Consider the following 26,254-nt stretch of genomic DNA (forward strand, 5'->3'; position numbering starts at 1 on the left):
TTGTGGTTCAGTGAATTGGGGGATCGGTGAATTAGGGGTCAGTGAATTGGGGTTCAGTGAATTGGGGGGTGAGTGAATTGGTGGATCAATGAATTAGGGTTCAGTGAATTGGGGGATCGGTGAATTGGGGTTCAGTGAACTGCGCGATTAGCGAATTGGGGGGTCGGTGAATTGGGGATCAGTGAATGGGGGCTCCGTGAATTGGGGGTTCAGTGAATTAGGGTTCAGTGAATTGGGGTTCAGTGAATTGGGGTTAAGTGAATTGGGGGATCAGTGAATTTGGGTTCAGTGAATTGGGGGTTCAGAGATTTGGGGATCAGTGAATTGGGGGGGTCGGTGAATTGGGGTGTCGAAGAATTGGGCATAAGTGAATTGGGGGATCAGTGAATTGGGGGATCAGTGAATTGGGGGATCGGTGAATTGGGGGATCGGTGAATTGGGGGATCGGTGAATTGGGGGATCGGTGAATTGGGGGATCGGTGAATTGGGGGATCGGTGAATTGGGGGATCAGTGAATTGGGGGATCGGTGAATTGGGGGATCGGTGAATTGGGGGATCAGTGAATTGGGGGATCGGTGAATTGGGGGATCGGTGAATTGGGGGATCGGTGAATTGGGGGATCGGTGAATTGGGGGATCAGTGAATTGGGGGATCGGTGAATTGGGGGATCAGTGAATTGGGGGATCGGTGAATTGGGGGATCGGTGAATTGGGGGATCGGTGAATTGGGGGATCGGTGAATTGGGGGATCGGTGAATTGGGGATTAGTGAATTGGGGGGTCGGTGAATTGGGGGGTCAGTGAATTGGGCATAAGTGAATTGGGGGATCAGTGAATTGGGGGATCAGTGAATTGGGGAGTCGGTGAATTGGGGGATTGTAGAATTGGGCATAAGTGAATTGGGGGATCAGTGCATTGGGGATCAGTGAATTGGGGTCCAGTAAATTGGGGGATCAGTGAATTGTGGTTCAGTGAATTGTGGTTCAGTGAATTGGGGATTGGTGAATTGGGGATCAGTGAAGTGGGGATCAGTGAATTGGGGGTTCGGTGAATTGGGGGTTCGGGGAATTGGGGGATCGGTTTGGGGTGTCGGTGAATTGGGGGATCGAAGAATTGGGCATCAGTGAATTGGGGGATCGGTGAATTGGGGATCGGTGAATTGGTGGATCGGTGAATTGGTGGATCGGTGAATTGGTGGATCGGTGAATTGGTGGATCGGTGAATTGGTGGATCGGTGAATTGGGGGATCCGTGAATTGGGGGATTGAGTGAATTGGGAATCGGGGAATTGGGGATCGGTGTATTGGGGATCGGTGAATTGGGGTTCAGTAAAATGGGGGATCGGTGAACTGGGGGATCGGTGAACTGGGGGATCGGTGAACTGGGGGATCGGTGAACTGGGGGATCGGTGAACTGGGGGATCAGTGAATTTGGGTTTAGTGAATTGGGGGGTCGGTGAATTGGGGGGTCGGTGAATTGGGGTTCAATGAATTGGGGTTCAGTGAATTGGGGGGGCAGTGAATTGGGGGATCAACGAATTAGGGTTTAGTGAATTGGGGGTTCGGTGAATTGGGGATCAGTGAATTGGAGGATCAGTGAATTGGGGTTCTGTGAATCGGGGGTTCAGTCAATTGGGGATTGGTGAATTGGGGGATCGGTGAATTAGGGTTCAGTCAATTTGGGGGTTCAGCGAATTGGATCAGCGAGTTGGGGATCAGTGAATTGGTTCGGTGAATTGGGGGATCGGTGAATTAGGGGATTGGTGAATTGGGGGGTTGGTGAATTGGGGTTCAGCGAATTGTCGGTTCGGTGAATTTGGGGTTCAGTGAATTGGGGGATCGGTGAATTGGGGTTCAGTGAATTGGGGCTCGATGAATTGGGGATATTTGAATTGGGGTTTGATGAATTTGTGGTTCGGTGACTTGGGGGTTCAGTGAATTGGGGGGTCAGTGAATTTGGGTTCAGTGAATTGGGGGATCGGTGAATTGGGGTTCGGTGAATTGGGGCTCGATGAATTGGGGATATTTGAATTGGGGTTTGATGAATTTGTGGTTCGGTGACTTGGGGGTTCAGTGAATTTGGGTTCAGTGAATTGGGGTTCAGTGAATTGGATGTGTGAATTGGGGGGCGAGTGAATTGGGGGGCGAGTGAATTGGTGGATCAGTGAATTGGTGGATCAGTGAATTGGTGGATCAATGAATTGGGGATCAGTGAATTGGTGGATCAATGAATTGGGGATCAATGAATTGGGGGTTCAGAGATTTGGGGATCAGTGAATTGGGGGGGGGTCAGTGAATTGGTGGGTCGAAGAATTGGGCATAAGGGAATTGGGGGGTCGGTGAATTAGGCATCAGTGAAATTGGGGATCAGTGAATTGTGGTTCAGTGAATTGGGGTTCAGTGAATTGGGGATCAATGAATTGGGGGATCAGTGAATTGGGGTTCAGTGAATTGGGGGATCGGTGAATTAGGGTTCAGTGAATTGGGGTTCAGTGAATTGGGGGGTGAGTGAATTGGTGGATCAATGAATTAGGGTTCAGTGAATTGGGGGATCAGTGAATTGGGGTTCAGTGAATTGGGGTTCAGTGAATTGGTGGATCAGTGCATTGGGGATCAATGAAATGGGGGTTCAGTGAATTGGGGTTCAGTGAATTGGGGGATCGGTGAATTGGGGTTCAGTGAATTGGGGGGTGAGTGAATTGGGGGTTCAGTGAATTGGGGGGGGTCGGTGAATTGGGGATCAGTGAATTGGGGGGTCGGTGAATTGGGGGATCGAAGAATTGGGCATCAGTGAATTGGGGGATCAGAGAATTGGGGGTTCGGGGAATTGGGGGATCGGTGAATTGGGGGATCGAAGAATTGGGCATCAGTGAATTGGGGATCAGTGAATTGGTGGATCGGTGAAATGGAGGTCAGTAAATTGGGGTTCAGTGAATTGGGGAATCAGCGAATTGGGGTTCAGCGAATTGGGGGATCCGTGAATTGGTGTTCAATGAATTGGGATTAAGTGAATTGGGGGATTCAGTGAATTGGGGATCAGCGAATTGGTTCGGTGAATTGTGAGGTCGGTGAATTGGGGTTCAGAGAATTGGGGTTCAGTGAATTGGAGGATCAGTGAATTTGGGTTTAGTGAATTGGGGGGCGAGTGAATTGGTGGATCAATGAATTAGGGTTCAGAGAATTGGGGTTCGGTGAATTGGGGGATTGGTGAATTGGGGTTCAGTGAATTGGGGGTTCAGTGAATTCGGGTTCAGTGAATTGGGGTTCAGTGAATTGGATCAGTGAATTGGGGGCGAGTGAATTGGGGGGGCGAGTGAATTGGTGGATCAATGAATTAGGGTTCAGTGAATTGGGGGATCGGGGGATCGGTGAATTGGGGTTCAGTGAACTGGGCGATTACTGAATTGGTGTTCCGTGAATTTGGGGATCAGTGCATTGGGGATCAGTGCATTGGGGATCAGTGAATTAGGGTTCAGTGAATTGGGGTTCAGTGATTTGGGGGGTGAGTGAATTGGTGGATCAATGAATTAGGGTTCAGTGAATTGGGGGATCGGTGAATTGGGGTTCAGTGAACTGGGCGATTAATGAATTGATGTTCCGTGACTTGGGGGATCAGCGAATTGGAGGTTCAGTGAATTGGGGGGGGGGGGTCAGTGAATTGGGGATCAGTGAATGGGGGGCTCAGAGAATTGGGGGTGCAGTGAATTGGGGTTCAGTGAATTGGGGGATCAGTGAATTGGGGGATCAGTGAATTTGGGTTCAGTGAATTGGGGGTTCAGAGATTTGGGGATCAGTGAATTGGGGGGGTCGGTGAATTGGGGGGTCGAAGAATTGGGGATAAGTGAATTGGGGGATCAGTGAATTGGGGGGTCGGTGAATTGGGCATCAGTGAATTGGGGGATCAGTGAATTGTGGTTCAGTGAATTGGGGTTCAGTGAATTGGTGGATCAGTGCATTGGGGATCAATGAAATGGGGGATCAGTGAATTGGGGTTCAGTGAATTGGGGGATCGGTGAATTGGGGTTCAGTGAATTGGGGGGTGAGTGAATTGGTGGATCAATGAATTCGGGTTCAGTGAATTGGGGGATCGGTGAATTGGGGTTCAGTGAACTGGACGATTAGCGAATTGGGGGTTCAGTGAATTGGGGATCAGTGAATTGGGGATCAGTGAATGGGGGCTCAGTGAATTGGAGGATCAGTGAATTGGGGTTCTGTGAATCGGGGGTTCAGTCAATTGGGGATTGGTGAATTGGGGGATCGGTGAATTAGGGTTCAGTCAATTTGGGGGTTCAGCGAATTGGATCAGCGAATTGGGGATCAGTGAATTGGTTCGGTGAATTGGGGGTTCAGTGAATTGGGGTTCAGTGGATTGGGGGATCAGAGAATTGGGGGGTCGGTGAATTGGGGGATCGAATAATTGGGCATAAGTGAATTGGGGGATCAGTGCATTGGGGATCAGTGAATTGTGGTTCAATGAATTAGGGTTCAGTGAATTGGGGTTCAGTGAATTGGGGGATCGGTGAATTGGGGGACCGATGAATTGGGGGATCAGTGAATTGGGGTTCAGTAAATTGGGGATTAGTGAATTGGGGATTAGTGAATTGTGGTTCAGTGAATTGGGGTTGTGAATTGGTGGATCAGTGAATTGGGGATCAATGAATTGGGGGATCAGTGAATTGGGGTTCAGTGAATTGGGGGATCGGTGAATTAGGGTTCAGTGAATTGGGGTTCAGTGAATTGGGGGCGAGTGAATTGGTGGATCAATGAATTAGGTTTCAGTGAATTGGGGGATCGGTGAATTGGGGTTCAGTGAATTGGGGTTCAGTGAATGGGGGGTCGGTGAATTGGGGATCAGTGAATTGGGGATCAGCGAATTGGGGTTCAGTGAATTGGGGGATCGGTGAATTGGGGTGTCGGTGAATTGGGGATCAGTGAATTGGGGTTCAGTAAATTGGGGATCAGTGAATTGGGGATTAGTGAATTGGGGGTCGGTGAATTGGGTCAGTGAATTGGGGGGTCGGTGAATTGGGGGATCAGTGATTTGGGGGATCGGTGAATTGGGGAGTCGGTGAATTGGGGGATTGAAGAATTGGGCATAAGTGAATTGGGGGATCAGTGCATTGGGGTTCAGTGAATTGGGGGATCGGTGAATTGGGGGATTGAAGAATTGGGCATAAGTGAATTGGGGGATCAGTGCATTGGGGTTCAGTGAATTGGGGTTCAGTGAATTGGGGGATCGGTGAATTGGGGGATTGAAGAATTGGGCATAAGTGAATTGGGCGATCAGTGCATTGGGGTTCAGTGAATTGGGGGATCGGTGAATTGGGGGATCGAAGAATTGGGCATAAGTGAATTGGGGGATCAGTGCATTGGGGTTCAGTGAATTGGGGTTCAGTGAATTGGGGGATCGGTGAATTGGGGGATTGAAGAATTGGGCATAAGTGAATTGGGCGATCAGTGAATTGGGGTCCAGTAAATTGGGGGATAAGTGAATTGGGGTCAGTGAATTGTGGTTCAGTGAATTGGGGATCGGTGAATTGGGGGATCGGTGAATTGGGGGATCGAAGAATTGGGCATAAGTGAATTGGGGGATCAGTGCATTGGGGTTCAGTGAATTGGGGTTCAGTGAATTCGGGTTCAGTGAATTGGGGTTCAGTGAATTGGATCAGTTAATTGGGGGCGAGCGAATTGGGGGGGCGAGTGAATTGGTGGATCAGTGAATTGGGGATCAATGAATTGGGGGATCAGTGAATTGGGGTTCAGTGAATTGGGGGATCGGTGAATTATGGTTCAGTGAATTGGGGTCCAGTGAATTGGGGGGCGAGTGAATTGGTGGATCAATGAATTAGGGTTCAGAGAATTGGGGTTCGGTGAATTGGGGGATCGGTGAATTGGGGTTCAGTGAATTAGGGTTCGATGAATTGGGGATATTTGAATTGGGGTTTGATGAATTTGTGGTTCAGTGACTTGGGGGTTCAGTGAATTGGGGTTCAGTGAATTGGATCATTGAATTGGGGGCGAGTGAATTGGTGGATCAGTGAATTGGGGATCAATGAATTGGGGGATCGGTGAATTATGGTTCAGTGAATTGGGGGGCGAGTGAATTGGTGGATCAATGAATTAGGGTTCAGTGAATTGGGGGATCGGTGAATTGGGCATAAGTGAATTGGGGGATCAGTGAATTGGGGGATTGGTGAATTATGGTTCAGTGAATTGGGGTTCAGTGAATTGGGGTTATGTGAATTGGGGTTCAGTGAATTGGGGGGTGAGTGAATTGGTGGATCAATGAATTAGGGTTCAATGAATTGGGGGATCAGTGAATTGGTGTTCCGCGAATTGGGGGATCAGCGAATTGGAGGTTCAGCGAATAGGGGGATCAGTGAATTTGGGTTCAGTGAATTGGGGGTTCAGAGATTTGGGGATCAGTGAATTGGGGGGGTCAGTGAATTGGGGGGGTCGAAGAATTGGGCATAAGTGAATTGGGGGATCTGTGCATTGGGGATCAATGAATTGGGGGATCAGTGAATTGGGGTTGTGAATTGGGGTTCAGTGAATTGGTGGATCAGTGCATTGGGGATCAATGAATTGGGGGATCAGTGAATTGGGGTTCAGTGAATTGGGGGATCGGTGAATTAGGGTTCAGTGAATTGGGGTTCAGTGAATTGGGGGTGAGCGAATTGGTGGATCAATGAATTAGGGTTCAGTGAATTGGGGGATCGGTGAATTGGGGTTCAGTGAACTGGGTGATTAGCGAATTGGGGATCAGTGAATGGGGGCTCAGTGAATTAGGGTTCAGTGAATTGGGGGATCAGTGAATTGGGGGATCAGTGAATTGGGGGTTCAGTGAATTGGGGTTCAGTGAATTGGGGGATCAGTGAATTTGGGTTCAGTTAATTGGGGGTTCAGAGATTTGGGGATTTGTGAATTGGGGGGTCGGTGAATAAAGGGATCGAAGAATTGGGGAATCAGTGAATTGGGGGGATCGGTGAATTGGGGGATCAGTGAATTGGGGTTCAGTTAATTGGGGATCGGTGAATTGGGGGGTCGGTGAATTGGGGGATCGAAGAATTGGGGGATCGAAGAATTGGGCATAAGTGAATTGGGGGATCAGTGAATTGGGGTCTAGTAAATTGGGGTTCAGTGAATTGGGGATCAATGAATTGTGGGATCAGTGAATTGGGGTTCAATGAATTGGGGGATCGGCGAATTATGGTTCAGTGAATTGGGGTTCAGTGAATTGGGGGATCGGTGAATTGGGGTTCAGTGAACTGGACGATTAGTGAATTGGTGTTCCGTGACTTGGGGGATCAGCGAATTGGGAGTTCAGTGAATTGGGGGGGTCAGTGAATTGGGGATAAGTGAATGGCGGGCTCAGTGAATTGGGGGTGCAGTGAATTGGGGTTCAGTGAATTGGGAGATCAGTGAATTGGGGGATCAGTGAATTGGGGGATAAGTGAATTTGGGTTCAGTGAATTGGCGGTTCAGAGATTTGGGGATAAGTGAATTGGGGGATCGGTGAATTAGGGTTCAGTGAATTGGGGTTCAGTGAATTGGGGGGTGAGTGAATTGGTGGATCAATGAATTAGGGTTCAGTGAATTGGGGGATCGGTGAATTGGGGTTCAGTGAATTGGGGGGTCGGTGAATTGGGGGATCGAAGAATTGGGCATCAGTGAATTGGGGGTTCAGTGAATTAGGGTTCAGTGAATTGGGGGATCAGTGAATTTGGGTTCAGTGAATTAGGGGTTCAGAGATTTGGGGATCAGTGAATTGGGGGGGGGTCGGTGAATTGTGGTTCAGTGAATTGGTGTTCAGTTAATTGGGGATCGGTGAATTGGGGGATCGGTGAATTGGGGGGTCGGCGAATTGGGGTTCAGTAAATTGGGGGTCAGTGAATTGGGGATTAGTGAATTGGGGGGTCGGTGAATTGGGGGGTCGGTGAATTGGGGTTCAGTGAATTGGGGGGTCGGTGAATTGGGGGATTGAAGAATTGGGCATAAGTGAATTGGGGCATCAGTGAATTGGGGTCCAGTAAATTGGGGTTCAATGAATTGGGGATCAATGAATTGGGGGATCAGTGAATTGGGGTTCAGCGAATTTGGGGATCGGTGAATTATGGTTCAGTGAATTGGGGTTCAGTGAATTGGGGGGCGAGTGAATTGGTGGATCAATGAATTAGGGTTCAGTGAATTGGGGGATCGGTGAATTGGGGTTCAGTGAATTGGGGGGGGGTCAGTGAATTGGGGATAAGTGAATGGGGGGCTCAGTGAATTGGGGGTGCAGTGAATTGGGGTTCAGTGAATTGGGGATCAGTGAATTGGGGGATCAGTGAATTGGGGGATCAGTGAATTTGGGTTCAGTGAATTGGGGGTTCAGAGATTTGGGGATAAGTGAATTGGGGGATCAGTGAATTGGGGGGTCGGTGAATTGGGGGGTCGGTGAATTGGGGGGTCGGTGAATTGGGGGATCGGTGAATTGGGGGATCGAAGAATTGGGCATAAGTGAATTGGGGGATCAGTAAATTGTGGTTCAGTGAATTGGGGTTCAGTGAATTGGTGGATCAGTGAATTGGGGATCAATGAATTGGGGGATCAGTGAATTGGGGTTCATTGAATTGGTGGATCAGTGAATTGGGGATCAATGAATTGGGGGATCAGTGAATTGGGGTTCATTGAATTGGGGGATCGGTGAATTAGGGTTCAGTGAATTGGGGTTCAGTGAATTGGGGGGTGAGTGAATTGGTGGATCAATGAAGTAGGGTTCAATGAATTGGGGGATCAGTGAATTGGGGTTCAATGAACTGGGCGATTAGTGAATTGGTGTTCTGCGAATTGGGGGATCAGCGAATTGGGGGATCAGCGAATAGGGGAGTCAGTGAATTGTGGATCAGTGAATTGGGGGTGCAGTGAATTGGGGGATCAGTGAATTTGGGTTCAGAGATTTGGGGGTCGGTGAATTGGGGGTCCAGAGATTTGGGGGTCGGTGAATTGGGGGGTCGAATAATTGGGCATAAGTGAATTTGGGGATCAGTGCATTGGTGATCAGTGAATTGTGGTTCAGTGAATTGGGGTTGTGAATTGGGGTTCAGTGAGTTGGTGGATCAGTCAATTGGGGATCAATGAATTGGGGGATCAGTGAATTGGGGTTCCGTGAATTGGAGGATCGGTGAATTAGGGTTCAGTGAATTGGGGTTCAGTGAATTGGGGGGTGAGTGAATTGGTGGATCAATGAATTAGGGTTCAGTGAATTGGGGGATCGGTGAATTGGGGTTCAGTGAACTCGGCGATTAGTGAATTGGTGTTCCGCGACTTGGGGGATCAGCGAATTGGGATTTCCGCGAATTGGGGGGGGGGTCAGTGAATTGGGGGATCAGTGAATTGGGGGATCAGTGAATTGGGGGTTCAGAGATTTGGGGATCAGTGAATTGGGGGGGTCGGTGAATTGGGGGATCAGTGAATTGGGGATCAGTGAATTGGGGATCAGTGAATTGGGGGATCAGTGAATTGGGGGATCAGTGAATTGGGGGTTCAGAGATTTGGGGATCAGTGAATTGGGGGGGGGGTCGGTGAATTGGGGGGTCAAAGAATTGGGCATAAGTGAATTGTGGATCAGTGAATTGGGGATTAGTGAATTGGGGATTAGTAAATTGGGGATCAGTGAATTGGGGATTAGTGAATTGGGGTTCAGTGAATTGGGGGATCGATGAATTAGGGTTCAGTGAATTGGGGGGGGTGAGTGAATTGGTGGATCAATGAATTAGGGGTGAGTGAATTGGGGGAATCAGTGAATTGGGGTTCAGTAAATTGGGGATCAGTGAATTGGGGATTAGTAAATTGGGGATCAGTGAATTGGGGATTAGTGAATTGGGGTTCAGTGAATTGGGGATCAGTGAATTGGGGATTAGTAAATTGGGGATCAGTGAATTGGGGTTCAGTGAATTGGGGGATCGAAGAATTGGGCATAAGTGAATTGGGGGTTCCGTGCATTGGGGATCAGTGAATTGTGGTTCAGTGAATTGGGAATCAATGAATTGGGGGACCAGTGAATTGGGGTTCAGTGAATTGGGGGATCGGTGAATTAGGGTTCCGTGAATTGGGGGTTCAGAGATTTGGGGCTCAGTGAATTGGGGGGGGGTCGGTGAATTGGGGGGTCGGTGAATTGGGGGGTCGAAGAATTGGGCATAAGTGAATTGGGGGTCAGTGAATTGGGGTTCAGTAAATTGGGGATTATTGAATTGGGGGGTCGGTGAATTGGGTCAGTGAATTGGGGGGTCAGTGAATTGGGGGGTCAGTGAATTGGGGGGTCAGTGAATTGGGGGATCAGTGAATTGGGGGATCAGTGATTTGGGGGATCAGTGAATTGGGGAGTCGGTGAATTGGGAGATTGAAGAATTGGGGATCGGTGAATTGGGGATCGGTGAATTGGGGGATCAGTGATTTGGGGGATCAGTGATTTGGGGGATCAGTGAATTGGGGGGGTCGGTGAATTGGGGGATCGAAGAATTGGGCATAAGTGAATTGGGGGATCAGTGAATTGGGGATCGGTGAATTGGGGGATCGGTGAATTGGGGATCAGTGAATTGGGGGATCAGTGAATTGGGGATCGGTGAATTGGGGGATCGGTGAATTGGGGGTTCGGGGAATTGGGGGATCAGTGAATTGGGGGGTCGGTGAATTGGGGGATCGAAGAATTGGGGGATCGAAGAATTGGGCATCAGTGAATTTGGGGATCAGTAAATTGGGGATCAGTGAATTGGGGGTTCGGTGAATTGGGGGTTCGGGAATTGGGGGATCGAAGAATTGGGCATCAGTGAATTGGGGGATCAGAGAATTGGGGATCAGTGAATTGGTGAATTGGTGGATCGGTGAAGTGGAGGTCAGTAAATTGGGGTTCAGTGAATTGGGGGATCAGTGAATTGGGGATCAGCGACTTGGGGTTCAGCGAATTGGGGGATCCGTGAATTGGGGGATCCGTGAATTGGTGTTCAATGAATTGGGATTATGTGAATTGGGGGATTCAGTGAATTGGTTCGGTGAATTGGGGGTCGGTGAATTGGGGTTCAGAGAATTGGGGGTAGGTGAATTGGGGTTCAGAGAATTGGGGGTAGGTGAATTGGGGGTGCGGTGAATTGTAATTCCGTGAATTGGGGATCGGTGAATTGGGGGATCAGTGAATTGGGGTTCAGTGAATTGGGGTTCAGTGAATTGGGGGATCGGTGAATTGGGGTTCAGTGAATTGGAGGATCGGTGAATTGGGGTTCAGTGAATTGGGGGATCAGTGAATTGGGGGATCAGTGAATCGGGGATCAGTGAATTGGCGGGACATGAATTGGGATTCAGTGAATCGGGGGATCAGTGAATCGGGGTTCAGTGAATTGGGGTTCGATGAATTGTGAGCATAAGTGAATTGGGGTTCAGTGAATTGGGGGATCAGTGAGTTGGAGGAACATTGAATTGGGGTTCAGTGAATTGGGGGATTGGTGAATTGGGGTTCAGTGAATTGGAGGATCTGTGAATTGGGGTTCAGTGAATTGGAGGATCAGTGAATAGTGGTTCAGTGAATTGGGGATCAGTGAATTGGGGTTCAGTGAATTGGGGTTCGCTGAATCGGGGGACCAGTGAATCGGGGGATCAATGAATTTGGGTTCAGTTATTTGGGGGATCGGTGAATTTGGGGATCAGTGAATTTGGGTTCAGTGAATCGGGGGATCAGTGAATCGGGGGATCAGTGAATCGGGGATCAGTGAATTGGGGATCAGTGAATTGGGGATCAGTGAATCGGGGATCAGTGAATCGAGGATCAGTGAATCGGGGATCAGTGAATCGGGGGATCAGTGAATTGGGGATCAGTGAATCGGGGATCAGTGAATTGGGGATCAGTGAATCGGGGGATCAGTGAATTGGGGATCAGTGAATCGGGGATCAGTGAATTGGGGATCAGTGAATCGGGGGTCAGTGAATTCGGGGGATCAGTGAATTGGGGGTCAGTGAATCGGGAATCAGTGAATCGGGGGTCAGTGAATCGGGGATCAGTGAATCGGGGATCAGTGAATCGGGGGTCAGTGAATCGGGGGATCAGTGAATTGTGGATCAGTGAATCGGGGATCAGTGAATCGGGGATCAGTGAATCGGGGATCAGTGAATCGGGGGATCAGTGAATCGGGGGATCAGTGAATCGGGGATCAGTGAATCGGGGGTCAGTGAATGCGGGATCAGTGAATCGGGGATCAGTGAATCGGGGGTCAGTGAATCGGGGGTCAGTGAATCGGGGGTCAGTGAATCGGGGGATCAGTGAATCGGGGGATCAGTGAATCGGGGGATCAGTGAATCGGGGGTCAGTGAATGCGGGATCAGTGAATCGGGGGATCAGTGAATCGGGGGATCAGTGAATCGGGGGATCAGTGAATCGGGGATCAGTGAATCGGGGGTCAGTGAATCGGGGGTCAGTGAATCGGGGATCAGTGAATGCGGGATCAGTGAATCGGGGGATCAGTGAATCGGGGGATCAGTGAATCGGGGATCAGTGAATTGGGGTTCAGTGAATTGAGGTTCGGTGAATCGGGGGATCAGTGAATCGAGGATCAGTGAATCGGGGGATCAGTGAATCGGGGGTCAGTGAATCGGGGGTCAGTGAATGGGGACCAATGCAGGACTGGGGCTCTCGGTCCTGTGAATGAGCCTCGGACACCAGCCTGACCGCCGGGTCTCTGAGCTCCTGTTAAAGCTTTCTGTGAAGGAGCCACCAATCACAGCAAGAGAGGGTTTTGTCAACACTGGGCTGTGGGCCAATCGGGGGCATGCTCTTGTGAGGGGCAGCTTGTGTTTGGCTAACTTCATTCCATTTGTTGATCGGAGGGCAATATACAGATGAAGAGAATGTGGCAGATTTTCATAGAATCGTGGAGGAGGCCATTTGGCCCATCATGCCTGTGCCGGGAACAATGCGTGGTCCCTTTAACTGGCCCATTCACACGCAGTTTATTCCGTTGATAAGCTGGTGAGTGCCATGCGCAGGATCGCCAGACTGCTGGGCTTCCGCGCACCTTGGCAGGAACGTGGCCGGGAGCATAGAGAGCTGTCTCTGAAAATGAAGGCATTGGTTCGCGAAGGCCATGTAGCCAGTCGGATGGATCGATGGCTGGGGACAAGAAGCAGAACTGACTGGGCAGAAGGACAGAGAGTTGACGGGGAGCCGAGAGGCGCTCCGTATTCTCGGGCTGCAGCTACTGTCAGTAATGGTGATCATGGAACCACCAATTGTTGGAAAAACCCGCCTGTTCCCGAATGTCCTTCAGGGAAGTCAATCTGCCGTCCTTACCCGGTCTGGCCCATATGTGACTCCAGACACACAGCCATGTGGTTGGTTCTTAACTGCCCTGAAATGGCCCAGCGAGACACTCCGTTGTAACAAACCGCGACAAAAATCTATCGTCAGAAAAAACCTGGACGGACCTCGGCACCAGCTCCGGACACAACAACGGCACACCCAGACCAGTCCAACCTGCAAAGTCCTCCCTACCAACATTTGGGGACTTGTGCCTAAATTGGGAGAGCGGTCCGACAGACTAGTCAAGCAGCAGCCTGACATCGTCATACTGACAGAATCATACTGCCGATGTCCCAAACTCCTCCATCACCATCCCTGTCCATCGGCAGGACAGACCCACCCGAGTGGTATACAGTCGGGAGGGAGTGGCCCTGGAAGTCCTCAACATTGACTCTGGACCCCATGAAGTCTCATGTCTTCAGGTCAAGCATGGGCAAGGAAACCTCCTGCTGATTCCCACCTACCGCCCTCCCTCAGCTGATGAATCAGTACTCCTCCTTGTTGAACACTACTTGGAAGAAGCACTGAGAGTAGCAAGGGCACAGAATGTACTCTGGGTGTGGGACTTCAATGTCCATCACCAAGAGTGGCTCAGTAGCAACACTACTGACTGAGCTGGCCAAGTCCTGAATGAGACTGGGCCTGCAGCAGGTGTTGAGAGAACCAACACGAGGGAAAAACTTACTGACCTCCTCCTCACCAATCTACCTGTGGAAGATGCATCTGTCCATGACAGCATTGGTAGCAGTGATCACCGCATAGTGGGTTACACTGAGAGGGCGGGCGAAACAGGTATGACTCAAGCCGCACTGTCGGAGGGGCAGTACTGAGGGAGTGCCGCACTGTCGGAGGGGCAGTACTGAGGGAGCGCCGCACTGTCGGAGGGGCAGTACTGAGGGAGCGCCGCACTGTCGGAGGGGCAGTACTGAGGGAGCGCCGCACTGTCGGAGGGGCAGTAACTGAGGGAGCGCCGCACTGTCGGAGGGGCAGTACTGAGGGAGTGCCGCACTGTCGGAGGGGCAGTACTGAGGGAGCGCCGCACTGTCACAGGGGCAGTACTGAGGGAGTGTCGCAGGGGCAGTACTGAGGGAGCGCCGCACTGTCGGAGGGGCAGTACTGAGGGAGAGCCGCACTGTCGGAGGGGCAGTACTGAGGGAGCACCGCACTGTCGGAGGGGCAGTACTGAGGGAGTGCCGCACTGTCGGAGGGGCAGTACTGAGGGAGCGCCGCACTGTCGGAGGGGCAGTACTGAGGGAGCGCCGCACTGTCGGAGGGGCAGTACTGAGGGAGCGCCGCACTGTCGGAGGGGCAGTACTGAGGGAGCGCCGCACTGTCGGAGGGGCAGTACTGAGGGAGCGCCGCACTGTCAGAGGGGCAGTACTGAGGGAGTGCTGCACTGTCGGAGGGGCAGTACTGAGGGAATGCCGTAGAGGGGCAGTACTGAGGGAGCACCGCACTGCCGGAGGGGCAGTACTGAGGGAGCGCCGCAATGTCGGAGGGGCGGGACTGAGAGAGCGCTGCACTGTCGGAGGGGTAGTACAGAGGAACGCCGCACTGTCGGAGGGGCAGTACTGAGAGAGTGCCGCACTGTCGGAGGGGCAGTACTAAGGGAGCGCTGAACTGTCGGAGGGGCCTTTTTTCAAATGAAACGTTAAACTGAGGCCCCGTCTGCCCTTTCAGGTGGACATGAAAGTTCCCATGGCACTATTTCGAAGAAGAGCGGGGACGTTATCCCCGGAGTCCCTCAACCCAACATCACTAAAACACATTATCCAGTCAGTCTCATATCACTGTTTGTGGGATCTTGCTGTGTGTGATTTCGCTGCTGCGTTTCCTACAACAGCGACTACGCTTAATTAGCTGTAAGGCACTTTTGGGATGTCCTGAGGTTGTGAAAGGTGCTTTATAAATGCAAGTCTTTCTATGCCGATCACCTGGGCTGCTTGGAAGTGAATTTTTTGAGGAAGTAACCCGGAGCGTCGGTGAGGGAAGAGTGTACGATGTAGTATATATGGATTTTAGCAAAATTAGCAAAATGAGGTCCCACATGGCAGACTGGTGACAAAAGTAAGAGCCCATGGGATCCAGGGCAAAGTGACAAGTTAGATCCAAAATTGGCTCAGAGGCAGGAAGCAAACGGTAATGGTTGATGGATGTTTTTGTGACTGGAAGGATGTTTCCAGTGGAGTTCCGCAGGGCTCAGTACTGGGTCCCTTGCTTTTTGTGATATAGATCAATGATCTAGACTTGAATGTAGGGGATATGATTAAGAAGTTTGCAGATGATACCAATATCGGCTGTGTGGTTGATAATGAAGAAGAAAGCTGTGGACTGCAGGAAGATATCAATAAGAACATAAGAACATAAGAATTAGGAACAGGAGTAGGCCATCTAGCCCCTCGAGCCTGCTCCGCCATTCAATAAGATCATGGCTGATCTGGTCGTGGACTCAGCTCCACTTACCCGCCCTCTCCCTGTAACCCTTAATTCCCTTATTGGTTAAAAATCTATCGATCTTTGACTTGAAAACATTCAATTAGCTAGCCTCAACTGCTTCCTTGGGCAGAGAATTCCACAGATTCACAACCCTCTGGTAGAAGAAATTCTTTCTCAACTCGGTTTTAAATTGGTTCCTCCATATTTTGAGGCTGTGCCCCCGAGTTCTAGTCTCCCCTACCAGTGGAAACAACCTCTCTGCCTCTATCTTGTCTATCCCTTTCATGATTTTAAATGTTTCTATAAGATCACCCCTCATCCTTCTGAACTCCAACGAGTAAAGACCCAGTCTACTCAATCTATCATCATAAGGTAACCCCCTCATTTCTCGAATCAGCCTAGTGAATCGTCTCTGTACCCCTCCAAAGCTAGTATATCCTTCCTTAAGTAAGGTGACCAAAACTGCACGCAGTACTCCAGGTGCGGCCTTACCAATATCTTATACAGTTGCAGCAAGACCTCCCTGCTTTTGTGCTCCATCCCTCTCGCAATGAAGGCCAACATTCCATTCGCCTTCCTGATTACCTGCTGCACCTGCAAACTAACTTTTTGGGATTCATGCACAGAAGAAGCTGGTGGATACAGAAGAAGCTGGTGGACTTCTTCTGGAACAACAGGAAGCACTGGGTTTCTGCCGCGGTCTTGAGTCTCCCGCTTGAGGAGGGCGGTCAGTCGTTGGTGTGCGTCAGCGCCCAGCTCGCGACTTTCCGTCTTCAGACCCTGCAGAGATACCTTTACGTCGAGCCCCCTCCTAGGTGGTGCGCTCTGGCGAGGTATTTCTTCCGCCAGCAGCTCGACCTCAATTATGACACGCAGCTCCTGTTTGTGAACTTGGGGGGTGCCAGGACCGCCCTCCGGGAGCTGCCTGTCTTTTACAGGGAACTCATCAGGGTCTGGAACAAAGTCTCCACCAAGCGCAGCTCTCCGCCGGCTGGAGTGGCGGCCGTCCTGCAGGAGCCGCTGCTCGGGAATCCGTACCTCCACGACCGAGGCTTTATGTGGCGGTCGGAAGAGAGGGCTGTGGCTGGTGAGGTGACCAGGGTCAGGGACCTGCTCGATGGCGGAGGAGCGGGCTGGATGGCGCCAGACACGCTGGCGCGGCGCCTAAACTCTGCCAACGTCCGCCACGCGGCCGATGCCATCGAGTCGCTAAAAACAGCTCTGGGCCCTGACTCCGTTAGGTGCATCGAGGAGGCTCAAGCACGTGGGGAGATCCCGTCCGAACTGACCCCCGTCCGGACGGAATTCCTCATCGGCGCCAAACCCCGGAACCTCCCTCGGGGGCCGGCGCCTCACAACTTGAGCCGCCTCGAGGAAATCCCCTCCGTGCCTTTCAGTTCCGCGCGGAGGGGTTTCCTGTACGGGCTGCTCCTGCACACCCTCAACTTTGCCATCCTCGCCGGCCATCCGGACACGCCATGGCGTACCATCTTGCCGTCCGGAGGAGGCGGGGGTCCCCGATGGAGGGCACTCTACGCAGGGGTCCTCCCACTATTCATCGGGGACTTGGCCTGGAGGGTGGTGCACGGAGCAGTGCCGTGCAACAAATTTTTAAGCCGGTTCACGGACTCCCAGGCCGCCTGCAATTTCTGCGGTCTGGAGGAGTCCGTGTTCCATGTTTTTATTGAGTGCACAAGGTTGCAGCCCCTGTTCCATTATTTGAAGGGGCTGCTCCTGAAATTCTGGCTGCACTTCAGTCCCACTCTCCTGATCTTTGGGCACCCTGTGCGGAGGGGAGCGGGTAGGTCCGAGGGCCTCCTCGTAGGACTGCTCCTGGGCACGGCCAAGGGTGCCATCAGCCGGTCCAGGCAGCGGGCGGTCGAGGGGGTCGTTCAACCTGACTGCCTGCCTCTCTTCCGCTCTTACATCCGGTCCAGGGTGTCCTTGGAGATGGAGCACGCGGTGTCCACCGGTACGCTCGCGGCCTTCCGCGAGAGGTGGGCACCGGAGGGACTGGAGTGCATCATCACGCCCGGCAACCAAATTTTAATTTGATTTTACGTTTTAAAGTTTAATTTGTTTTAATTGCCGGTGCTTTTAGTGTCCCCCTCTCCTTTTATAGGGGGCACTGGAAAAAAGGAAAAATTTGATTTTAGTGCCCAAAAAAAAAAACCACAAAAAAAACCAAAAAAAAAAAAAGGGCCTTGTAAACGTCTTGTGTGTGTCATCCAGGTCGGGTGGCACGGATACATGTTTTATGTTTTGCAGGTTAACTCAAAAGAGTTTCATGCACAAGGACCCCCAGGTCCCTCTGCACCACAGCATGTTGTAATTTCTCCTCATTCAAATAATATTCCCTTTTACTGTTTTTTTCCCCCAAGGTGGATGACCTCACACTTTCCGACATTGTATTCCATCTGCCAAACCTTAGCCCATTCGCTTAACCTATCCAAATCTCCTTGCAGTCTCTCTGAGTCCTCGACACAACCCGCTTTCCCACTAATTGTAGTGTCATCTGCAAATTTTGTTGCACTACACTCTGTCCCCTCTTCTTGGTCATCTATGTATATTGTAAACAGTTGTGGTCCCAGCACTGATCCCTGTGGCACACCACTAACCACTGATTTCCAACCGGAAAAGGACCCATTTATCCCGACTCTCTGCTTTCTGTTCGCCAGCCAATTCTCTATCCATGCTAATACATTTCCTCTGACTCCGTGTACCTTTATCTTCTGCAGTAACCTTTTGTGTGGCACCTTATCGAATGCCTTTTGGAAATCTAAATATACCCACATCCATCGGTACACCTTTATCCACCATGCTCGTTATATCCTCAAAGAATTCCAGTAAGTTAGTTAAACATGATTTCCCTTTCATGAATCCATGCTGCGTCTGCTTGATTGCACTATTCCTATCTAGATGTCCCGCTATTTCTTCCTTAATGATAGTTTCAAGCATTTTCCCCACTACAGATGTTAAACTAACCGGCCTATAGTTACCTGCCTTTTGCCTGCCCCCTTTTTTAAACAGAGGCGTTACATTAGCTGCTTTCCAATCCGCTAGTACCTCCCCAGAGTCCAGAGAATTTTGGTAGATTATAACGAATGCATCTGCTATAACTTCCGCCATCTCTTTTAATACCCTGGGATGCATTTCATCAGGACCAGGGGACTTGTCTACCTTGAGTCCCATTAGCCTGTCCAGCACTACCTCCCTAGTGATAGTGATTGTCTCAAGGTCCTCTCTTCCCACATTCCTGTGGCCTGCACATGGTTTTTGTGTCTTCCACTGTGAAGACCGAAGCAAAATATTTGTTTAAGGTCTCAGCCATTTCCACATTTCCCATTATTAAATCCCCCTTTTCATCTTCTAAGGGACCAACATTTACTTTAGTCACTCTTCTCCGTTTTATATATCTGTAAAAACTTTTACTATCTGTTTTTATGTTTTGCGCAAGTTTACCTTCGTAATCTATCTTCCCTTTATTGCTTTTTTAGTCATTCTTTGCTGTTGCTTAAAATTTTCCCAATCCTCTAGTTTCCCACTAACCTTGGGCACCTTATATGCATTGGTCTTTGATTTGATACTTTCCTTTATTTCCTTGGTTATCCACGGCTGGTTATCCCTTCTCTTGCCCTTCTTTTTCACTGGAATATATTTTTGTTGCGCACTATGAAAGAGCTCCTTAAAAGTCCTCCACTGTTCCTCAATTGTGCCACCGTTTAGTCCTTGTTTCCAGTCTACTTTAGCCAACTCTGCCCTCATCCCACTGTAGTCCCCTTTGTTTAAGCATAGTACGCTCGTTTCTGACACAACTTCCTCATCCTCAATCTGTATTACAAATTCAACCATATTGTGATCACTCATTCCGAGAGGATCTTTTACGAGGAGATTGTTTATTTTTCCTGTCTCATTACACAGGACCAGATCTAAGATGGCTTGCTCCCTTGTAGGTTCTGTAACATACTGTTCCAAGAAACAATCCCGTATGCCTTCTGTGAATTCCTCCTGCAGGCTACCCCGTGCGATTTGATTTGACCAATCGATATGTAGGTTAAAATCCCCCATGACTACTGCCGTTCCTTTTTCACATGCCTCCATTATTCACTTGATTATTGCCCGCCCCACCGTGAAGTTATTATTTGGGGGCCTATAAACTACGCCGACCAGTGACTTTTTCCCCTTACTATCTCTAATCTCCACCCACAATGATTCAACATTTTGTTCATTGGAGCCAATATCATCCCTCACAACTGCCCTGATATCATCTTTTATTAACAGAGCTACCCCACCTCCTTTCCCTTTTTGCCTATCTTTCTGAATCGTCAGATACCCCTGTATGTTTAATTCCCAGTCTTGGCCACCCTGCAACCAATAGAAACATAGAAATTTACAGCGCAGAAGGAGGCCATTCCGGCCCATCGTGTCCACGCCGGCCGACAAGGAGCCACACGGCCCTCGGTCAGCAGCCCTGAAGGTTACATATAAACCTATGAACAATGACGGAAAGGTAAAGAGCACCCAGCCCAACCAGTCCGCCCCACACAACTGCGACACCCCTTATACTGAAATATTCTGCACTCCACCCCAACCGGAGCCATGTGATCTCCTGGGAGAGGCAAAAACCAGATTAAAAACCCAGGCCAATTTAGGGAGAAAAAATCTGGGAAAATTCCTCTCCGACCCATCCAGGCGATCGAAACTAGTCCAGGAGATCACCCTGGCCGTATTCGATTCCTTGCAGTGCTTACCATTATATCTGCGCCGTCCAACAAAAGGTCATCCAGTCTAATCCCAATTACCAGCTCTAGGTCCGTAACCCTGCAGGTTACTGAACTTTAAGTGCCCATCCAACCATCTCTTAAAAGTGGTGAGGCTTTCTCCATACACCACTCTTCCAGGCAGTAAGTTCCAGATCCCCACAACCCTCTGCGTAAACAAGCCCTCCTCAAATCCTCTCTAAACCTTCCACCAACCACCTTAAAACTATGCCCCCTCGTAATAGACCTCTCCACCAATGGAAATAGGCTCTTGCTATCCACTATGTCCAGGCCCCTCAATATTTTGTACACCTCAATGAGGTCTCCTCTCAACCTCCTCTATTCCAATGAGAACAAACCCAGCCTATTCAATCTGTCCTCATAACTAAGATTCTCCATTCCAGGCAGCATCCTAGTGAATCTCCTCTGCATCCTCTCGAGTGTAATCACATCCTTCCTATAATACGGCGACCAGAACTGCACGCAGTATTCCAGCTGTGGCCTAACCAGAGTATTATACAATTTAAGCATAACCTCCCTGCTCTTATACTCTATGCCTCGGCCAATAAAGGCAAGCATTCCTTATGCCTTCTTAACCACCTTATCCACCTGGCCTGCTACTTTCAGGGATCTGTGGACAAGCACTCCAAGGTCCCTTTGTTCATCTACACTATTAAGTGGCCTACCATTTAATGTGTATACCCTTTCCTTATTAGCCCTCCCAAAGTGCATCACCTCACACTTCTCTGAATTAAATTCAGAGAAGTGTGAGCTGATGCACTTTGGGACTTCAGAGAAGTGTGAGGTGATGCACTTTGGGAGGGCTAATAAGGTCAGGTGGGCAGAACAGTGGCAAATGGAGCAGTGTGAAGGAATGCATTTGGGGAGGGCTAACAAGTAAATGGAATACACATTAAATGGTAGGACACTGAGAAGTGTAGAGGAACAAAGGGACCTTGGAGTGCAGGTCCACTGATCCCTGAAGGTAGCAGGCCAGGTGGATAAGGTGGTTAAGAAGGCATACGGAATGCTTGCCTTTATTAGCCCAGGCTTAGCAGAGAGGTCAACAACCGGGGGTATAAATTTAAAGTTATGCTTGAACTGTATGAAACAATGGTTAGGCCACAGCTGGAGTACTGCGTGCAGTTCTGGTCGCCGTATTACAGGAAGGATATGATTGCACTGGGGACGGTGCAGAGGAAATTTATGAGGATGTTGCCGGGAGTGGAGAATCTAAGCTAAGATTCGATAGGCTGGATTTGTTTTCCTTTGAACAGAGGAGGCTGAGGTTTATGAGGGGCCTAGCTATAGTGGATAGAAAGGGCCTATTTCCCTTAGCAGAGGGGTCAAGAAATTTAAAGTAATTGGTAGGAGGTTTAGAGGGGATTTGAGGGGAAATTTCTTCAGCCTGAAAGGGTGGTAGAGGCAGAAACCCTCACCACATTTACAAAGTACTTGGATGTGCACCTGAAGTGATGTAACCTACAAGGCTACGGACCCAGAGCTGGAAAGTGGAATTAGGCCGGATAGCTCCTGGTCGGCCGGCGCGGACACGATGGGCCGAATGGCCTCCTTCCGTGCTGTAAACTTCTCTGATTCTGTGAAGGGCCTCCTTGTGGCAGGTACTTGCAATGAGCTGCTCTCTCCCTGACTCGGTGTCTCTCTTGTTTTTTTTTGCAGTCATATTGCTTGAAGGTGAAAGAAATGGATGATGAAGAATACAGCTGCATTGTGAGTGATGGCTGGGCATGTGACAGCTGTGGAGTCGGCTAGCCGCACTTGTTGTGAGCTGCTGATCTTACGGAGGGTCACGATGTACATGGAGCTGATTGCAGCTCAGAATGTGAATGGGCCATGCTACTGGAAACACAGTTAATGTACAGAGTCTGAAGCTGTGGACCATCGACAGCACCACACACTGTCCACTCAGGGAGAGAGGCATCACACACAGGGGGAGGGCCTCTGGCACTGGGGGAGGGCATGCATGCACTGAGGGAGGGGCCTGCATGCACTGGGGGAGGGGCCCGCATGCACTGGGGGAGGGCCTCTGGCACTGGGGGAGGGGCCCGCATGCACTGAGGGAGGGGCCTGCATGCACTGGGGGAGGGGCCCGCATGCACTGGGGGAGGGCCTCTGGCACTGGGGGAGGGGCCCACATGCACTGGGGGAGGGCGTCTGGCACTGGGGGAGGGGCCCGCATGCACTGGGGGAGGGCGTCTGGCACTGGGGGAGGGGCCCGCATGCACTGGGGGAGGGCGTCTGGCACTGGGGGAGGGCCTCTGGCACTGGGGGAGGGGCCCGCATGCACTGGGGGAGGGCGTCTGGCACTGGGGGAGGGGCCCACATGCACTGGGGAGGGGCTTCTGACTGGGGGAGGGGCCCACGTGCACTGGGGGAGGGGCCCGCATGCACTGGGGGAAAGGCCTCTGGCACGGGGGTGGGGGAGAGGCGTCATGCGCACTGGCGGAGGGGCCTGTGATGCACTGGGGGAGGGGCCCTCACACACTGAGGGAGGAGCCTCAGGTGCATTGGTGGGAGAGACCTGTCAGTGGGGGAGGGGCCCGTGACATGCTGGGAGCATTGGGGGTACCTCTGATACACTGGGCGAAGGGTCTTTGCCTCACTGTAAGCACTGGGAGAGGGGGCGCACTGCTTAAGAACGTAAGAAAGAGGAGCAGGTGTAGGCCATACCGCCCCTCGAGCCTGCTCCGCCATTCAATACGATCATGGCTGATCTGATCTTGGGTTCAGCTCCACTTCCCTGCCTGCCCCACATAACCCTTCACTCCATTATCGTTCAGAAATCTGTCTATCTCCGCCTTAAATATATTCAATGACCCAGCCTCCACAGCTCTCTGGGGCAGAGAATTCCCCAGATTTACAACCCTCTGAGAGAAGAAATTCCTCCTCATCTCAGTTTTAAATCAGAGGCACCTTATTCTAAGACTATGTCCCCTAGTTTTAGTCTCCCCTATGAGTGGAAATATCCTCTCTGTATCCACCTTGTCGAACCCCCCTCATTATCTTCTAAGTTTCATAAGAACATAAGAAATAGGAGCAGGAGTAGGCCATACAGCCCCTCGAGCCTGCTCCGCCATTCAATACGATCATGGCTGATCCGATCATGGACTCAGCTCCACTTCCCTGCCCGCTCCTCATAACCCCTTATCCCCTTATCGTTTAAGAAACTGTCTATCTCTGTCTTAAAGCCATTCAATATCCCAGCTTCCACAGCTCTCTGAGGCAGTGAATTCCACAGATTTACAACCCTCAGAGAAGAAATTCCTCCTCATCTCAGTTTTGAATGGGCAGCCCCTTATTCTAAGATTATGACCTCTAGTTCTAGTCTCCCCCAACAGTGGAAATATCCTCTCTGCATCCACCTTGTCAAGCTCCCTCATAATCTTATACGTTTCGATAAGATCACCTCTCATTCTTCTGAACTCCAATAAGTAGAGGCCCAACCTACTCAACCTCTCCTCATAAGTCAACCCCCTCATCTCCGGAATCTACCTGCTGAACCTTCTCTGAACTGCCTCCAAAGCAAGTATATCCTTTCTTTATTATGGAAACCAAAACTGCAGGTGTGGCCTCACCAATACCCTATATAACTGTAGCAAGATTTCCCTACTTTTATACTCCATCCCCTTTGCGATAAAGGCCAAGATTCCATTGGCCTTCCTGATCACTTTCTGTACCTGCATACTAACCTTTTGTGTTTCATGCACAAGTACCCCCAGGTCCCACTGTACTGAGGCACTTTGCAATTATTCTCCATTTAAATAATAACTTGCTCTTTGATTTTTTTTCTGCCAAAGTACATAACCTTACACTTATTGTGAGCAAACTTGGCTACGTTACACTCGGTCCCTTCTTTCAAGTCGTTAATATAGATTTTAAATAGTTGGGGTCCCAGCACTGATCCCTGCGGCACCCCACTAGTTACTCATTGCCAAACCGAGAATGAACCATTTATCCCGATTCTCTGTTTTCTGTTAGTTAGCTAATCCTCTATCCATGCTAATATATTACCTCCAACCCCGTGAATTTTTTTCTTGTGGAGTAACCTTTTATGTGACACCGTGTCAAGTGCCTTCTGGAAATCCAAATACACCACATCCACTGGTTCCCCTTTATCCACCCCCTTCGTTACATTCTCAACGAATTCCAGCAAAGTTGTCAAACATGATTTCCCCTTCATAAATCCATGCTGACTCTGCCTGATCGAATTGTACTTTTCCAAATGTCCTGTGACTGCTTCTTTAATAATGGACTCCATCATTTCCCCAACCACAGATGTTAGGCTAAGTGGTCTATAGTTTGCTGCTTTTTGTCTGCCTCCTTTTTTAAATAGGGGCGTCACATTTGCAGTTTTCCAATTTATTGGGACCTCCCCTGAATCCAGAGAACTTTGGTAAATTACAACCAATGCATCCACAATCCCTGCCACTACTGCGTACCACCTCCTTAGTGATTATAATTGTGTTAAGTTCCTCCCCCCCCCCATAGCCCCTTGACTATCCGCTGTTGGGATATTATGAGTGTCCTCTACCGTAAAGACTGATACAAAATATTTGTTCAGAGTTTCTGCCATCTCCATGTTCCCCATCACTAATTCCCGGGTCTCGTCCTCTAACGGACCAACATTTACTTTAGCCATTCTTTTCCTTTTTATATACCTATAGAAACTCTTGCTATCTGTTTTTATATTTTGTTTACGAGTTTACTTTTATAGTCTATCTTCCCTTTCTTATTTTTTTGTCATCCTTTGCTGGCTTTTAAGAGCTTCCCAATCTTCTGTCCTCCCACTAGTTTTGGCCACTTTGTATGCCCTTGTTTTTAATTGGATGCCGTCCTTTATTTCTTGAGTTAGCCACGGATAGCTGTCTTTTCTTTTACACCCTTTCCTCCTCAGTGGAATATATTTTTCTTGAGAGTTGTGAAATATTTCCTTAAATGTGCAACACTGTTCATCAACCGTCCTACACTTTAATCTATTTTCCCAGTCCACTTTAGCCAACTCTGCTCTCATATCTTCATAGTCTCCTTTATTTAAGCTTAGTACGCTGGTTTGCGATCCAACTTTCTCGCCCTCCATCTGAATTTGAAATTCAATCATGTTATGATCACACATTCCGAGGGGATCCTTTACTTGGAGATTAATAATCCTGTCTCATTACACAGGACCAGATCCACGATAGCCTGTCCCCTGGTTGGTTCCATTATATACTGCTGAAAGAACCTGTCCCTTATGCACTCTGTGAACTCTTCCTCAAGACTACCCTGACCAATTTGATTTGTCCAATCAATATGGAGGTTAAAATCACCCATGATTATCGCTGTTCCCTTTTTACAAGCCCCCACTATTTCCTGGTTTATACTCTGACCAACAGAGTTGCTACTGTTAGGGGGCCTATAGACTACGCCCACCAGTGACTTTTTCCCGTTATTGTTCCTTATCTCCACCCAAACTGTTTCAACATTCTGAGCCAATATCGTTTCTCACAATTGCAGTGATTCCATCCTTTATCAACAGAACTACTCCCACCCCCTTTTCCTATCTGTCCTTCCGGATTGTCAAGTACCCCTGAATATTTAGTATCACCTTGCAACCACGTCTCTTTAATGGCTGTCAAATCAAACTGATTTGTATCTATTTGTGCCATTAACTCATCAATTTTGTTACGAATGCTACATGCATTTAGACAAAGTGCCTTTAAATTTGTTTTTTCACCCTT

At 49.7% G+C, this 26,254-nt stretch overlaps 1 protein-coding gene across 1 annotated transcript in view; it reads left to right on the forward strand.

Annotated features, from left to right (window-relative positions):
- The window catches only part of pick1 (protein interacting with prkca 1), a 115,829-nt gene that overhangs the window by 80,400 nt on the left and 9,175 nt on the right, over positions 1-26,254 (forward strand). The window contains exon 11 of the mRNA XM_070862089.1: positions 22,197-22,247. Coding sequence (XP_070718190.1) covers positions 22,197-22,247 — 51 coding nt within the window. The remainder of the gene's footprint in view (positions 1-22,196; positions 22,248-26,254) is intronic.

Source organism: Pristiophorus japonicus, chromosome 19 (assembly GCF_044704955.1).
Source record: "Pristiophorus japonicus isolate sPriJap1 chromosome 19, sPriJap1.hap1, whole genome shotgun sequence".
Classification (NCBI taxonomy): domain Eukaryota; kingdom Metazoa; phylum Chordata; class Chondrichthyes; family Pristiophoridae; genus Pristiophorus; species Pristiophorus japonicus.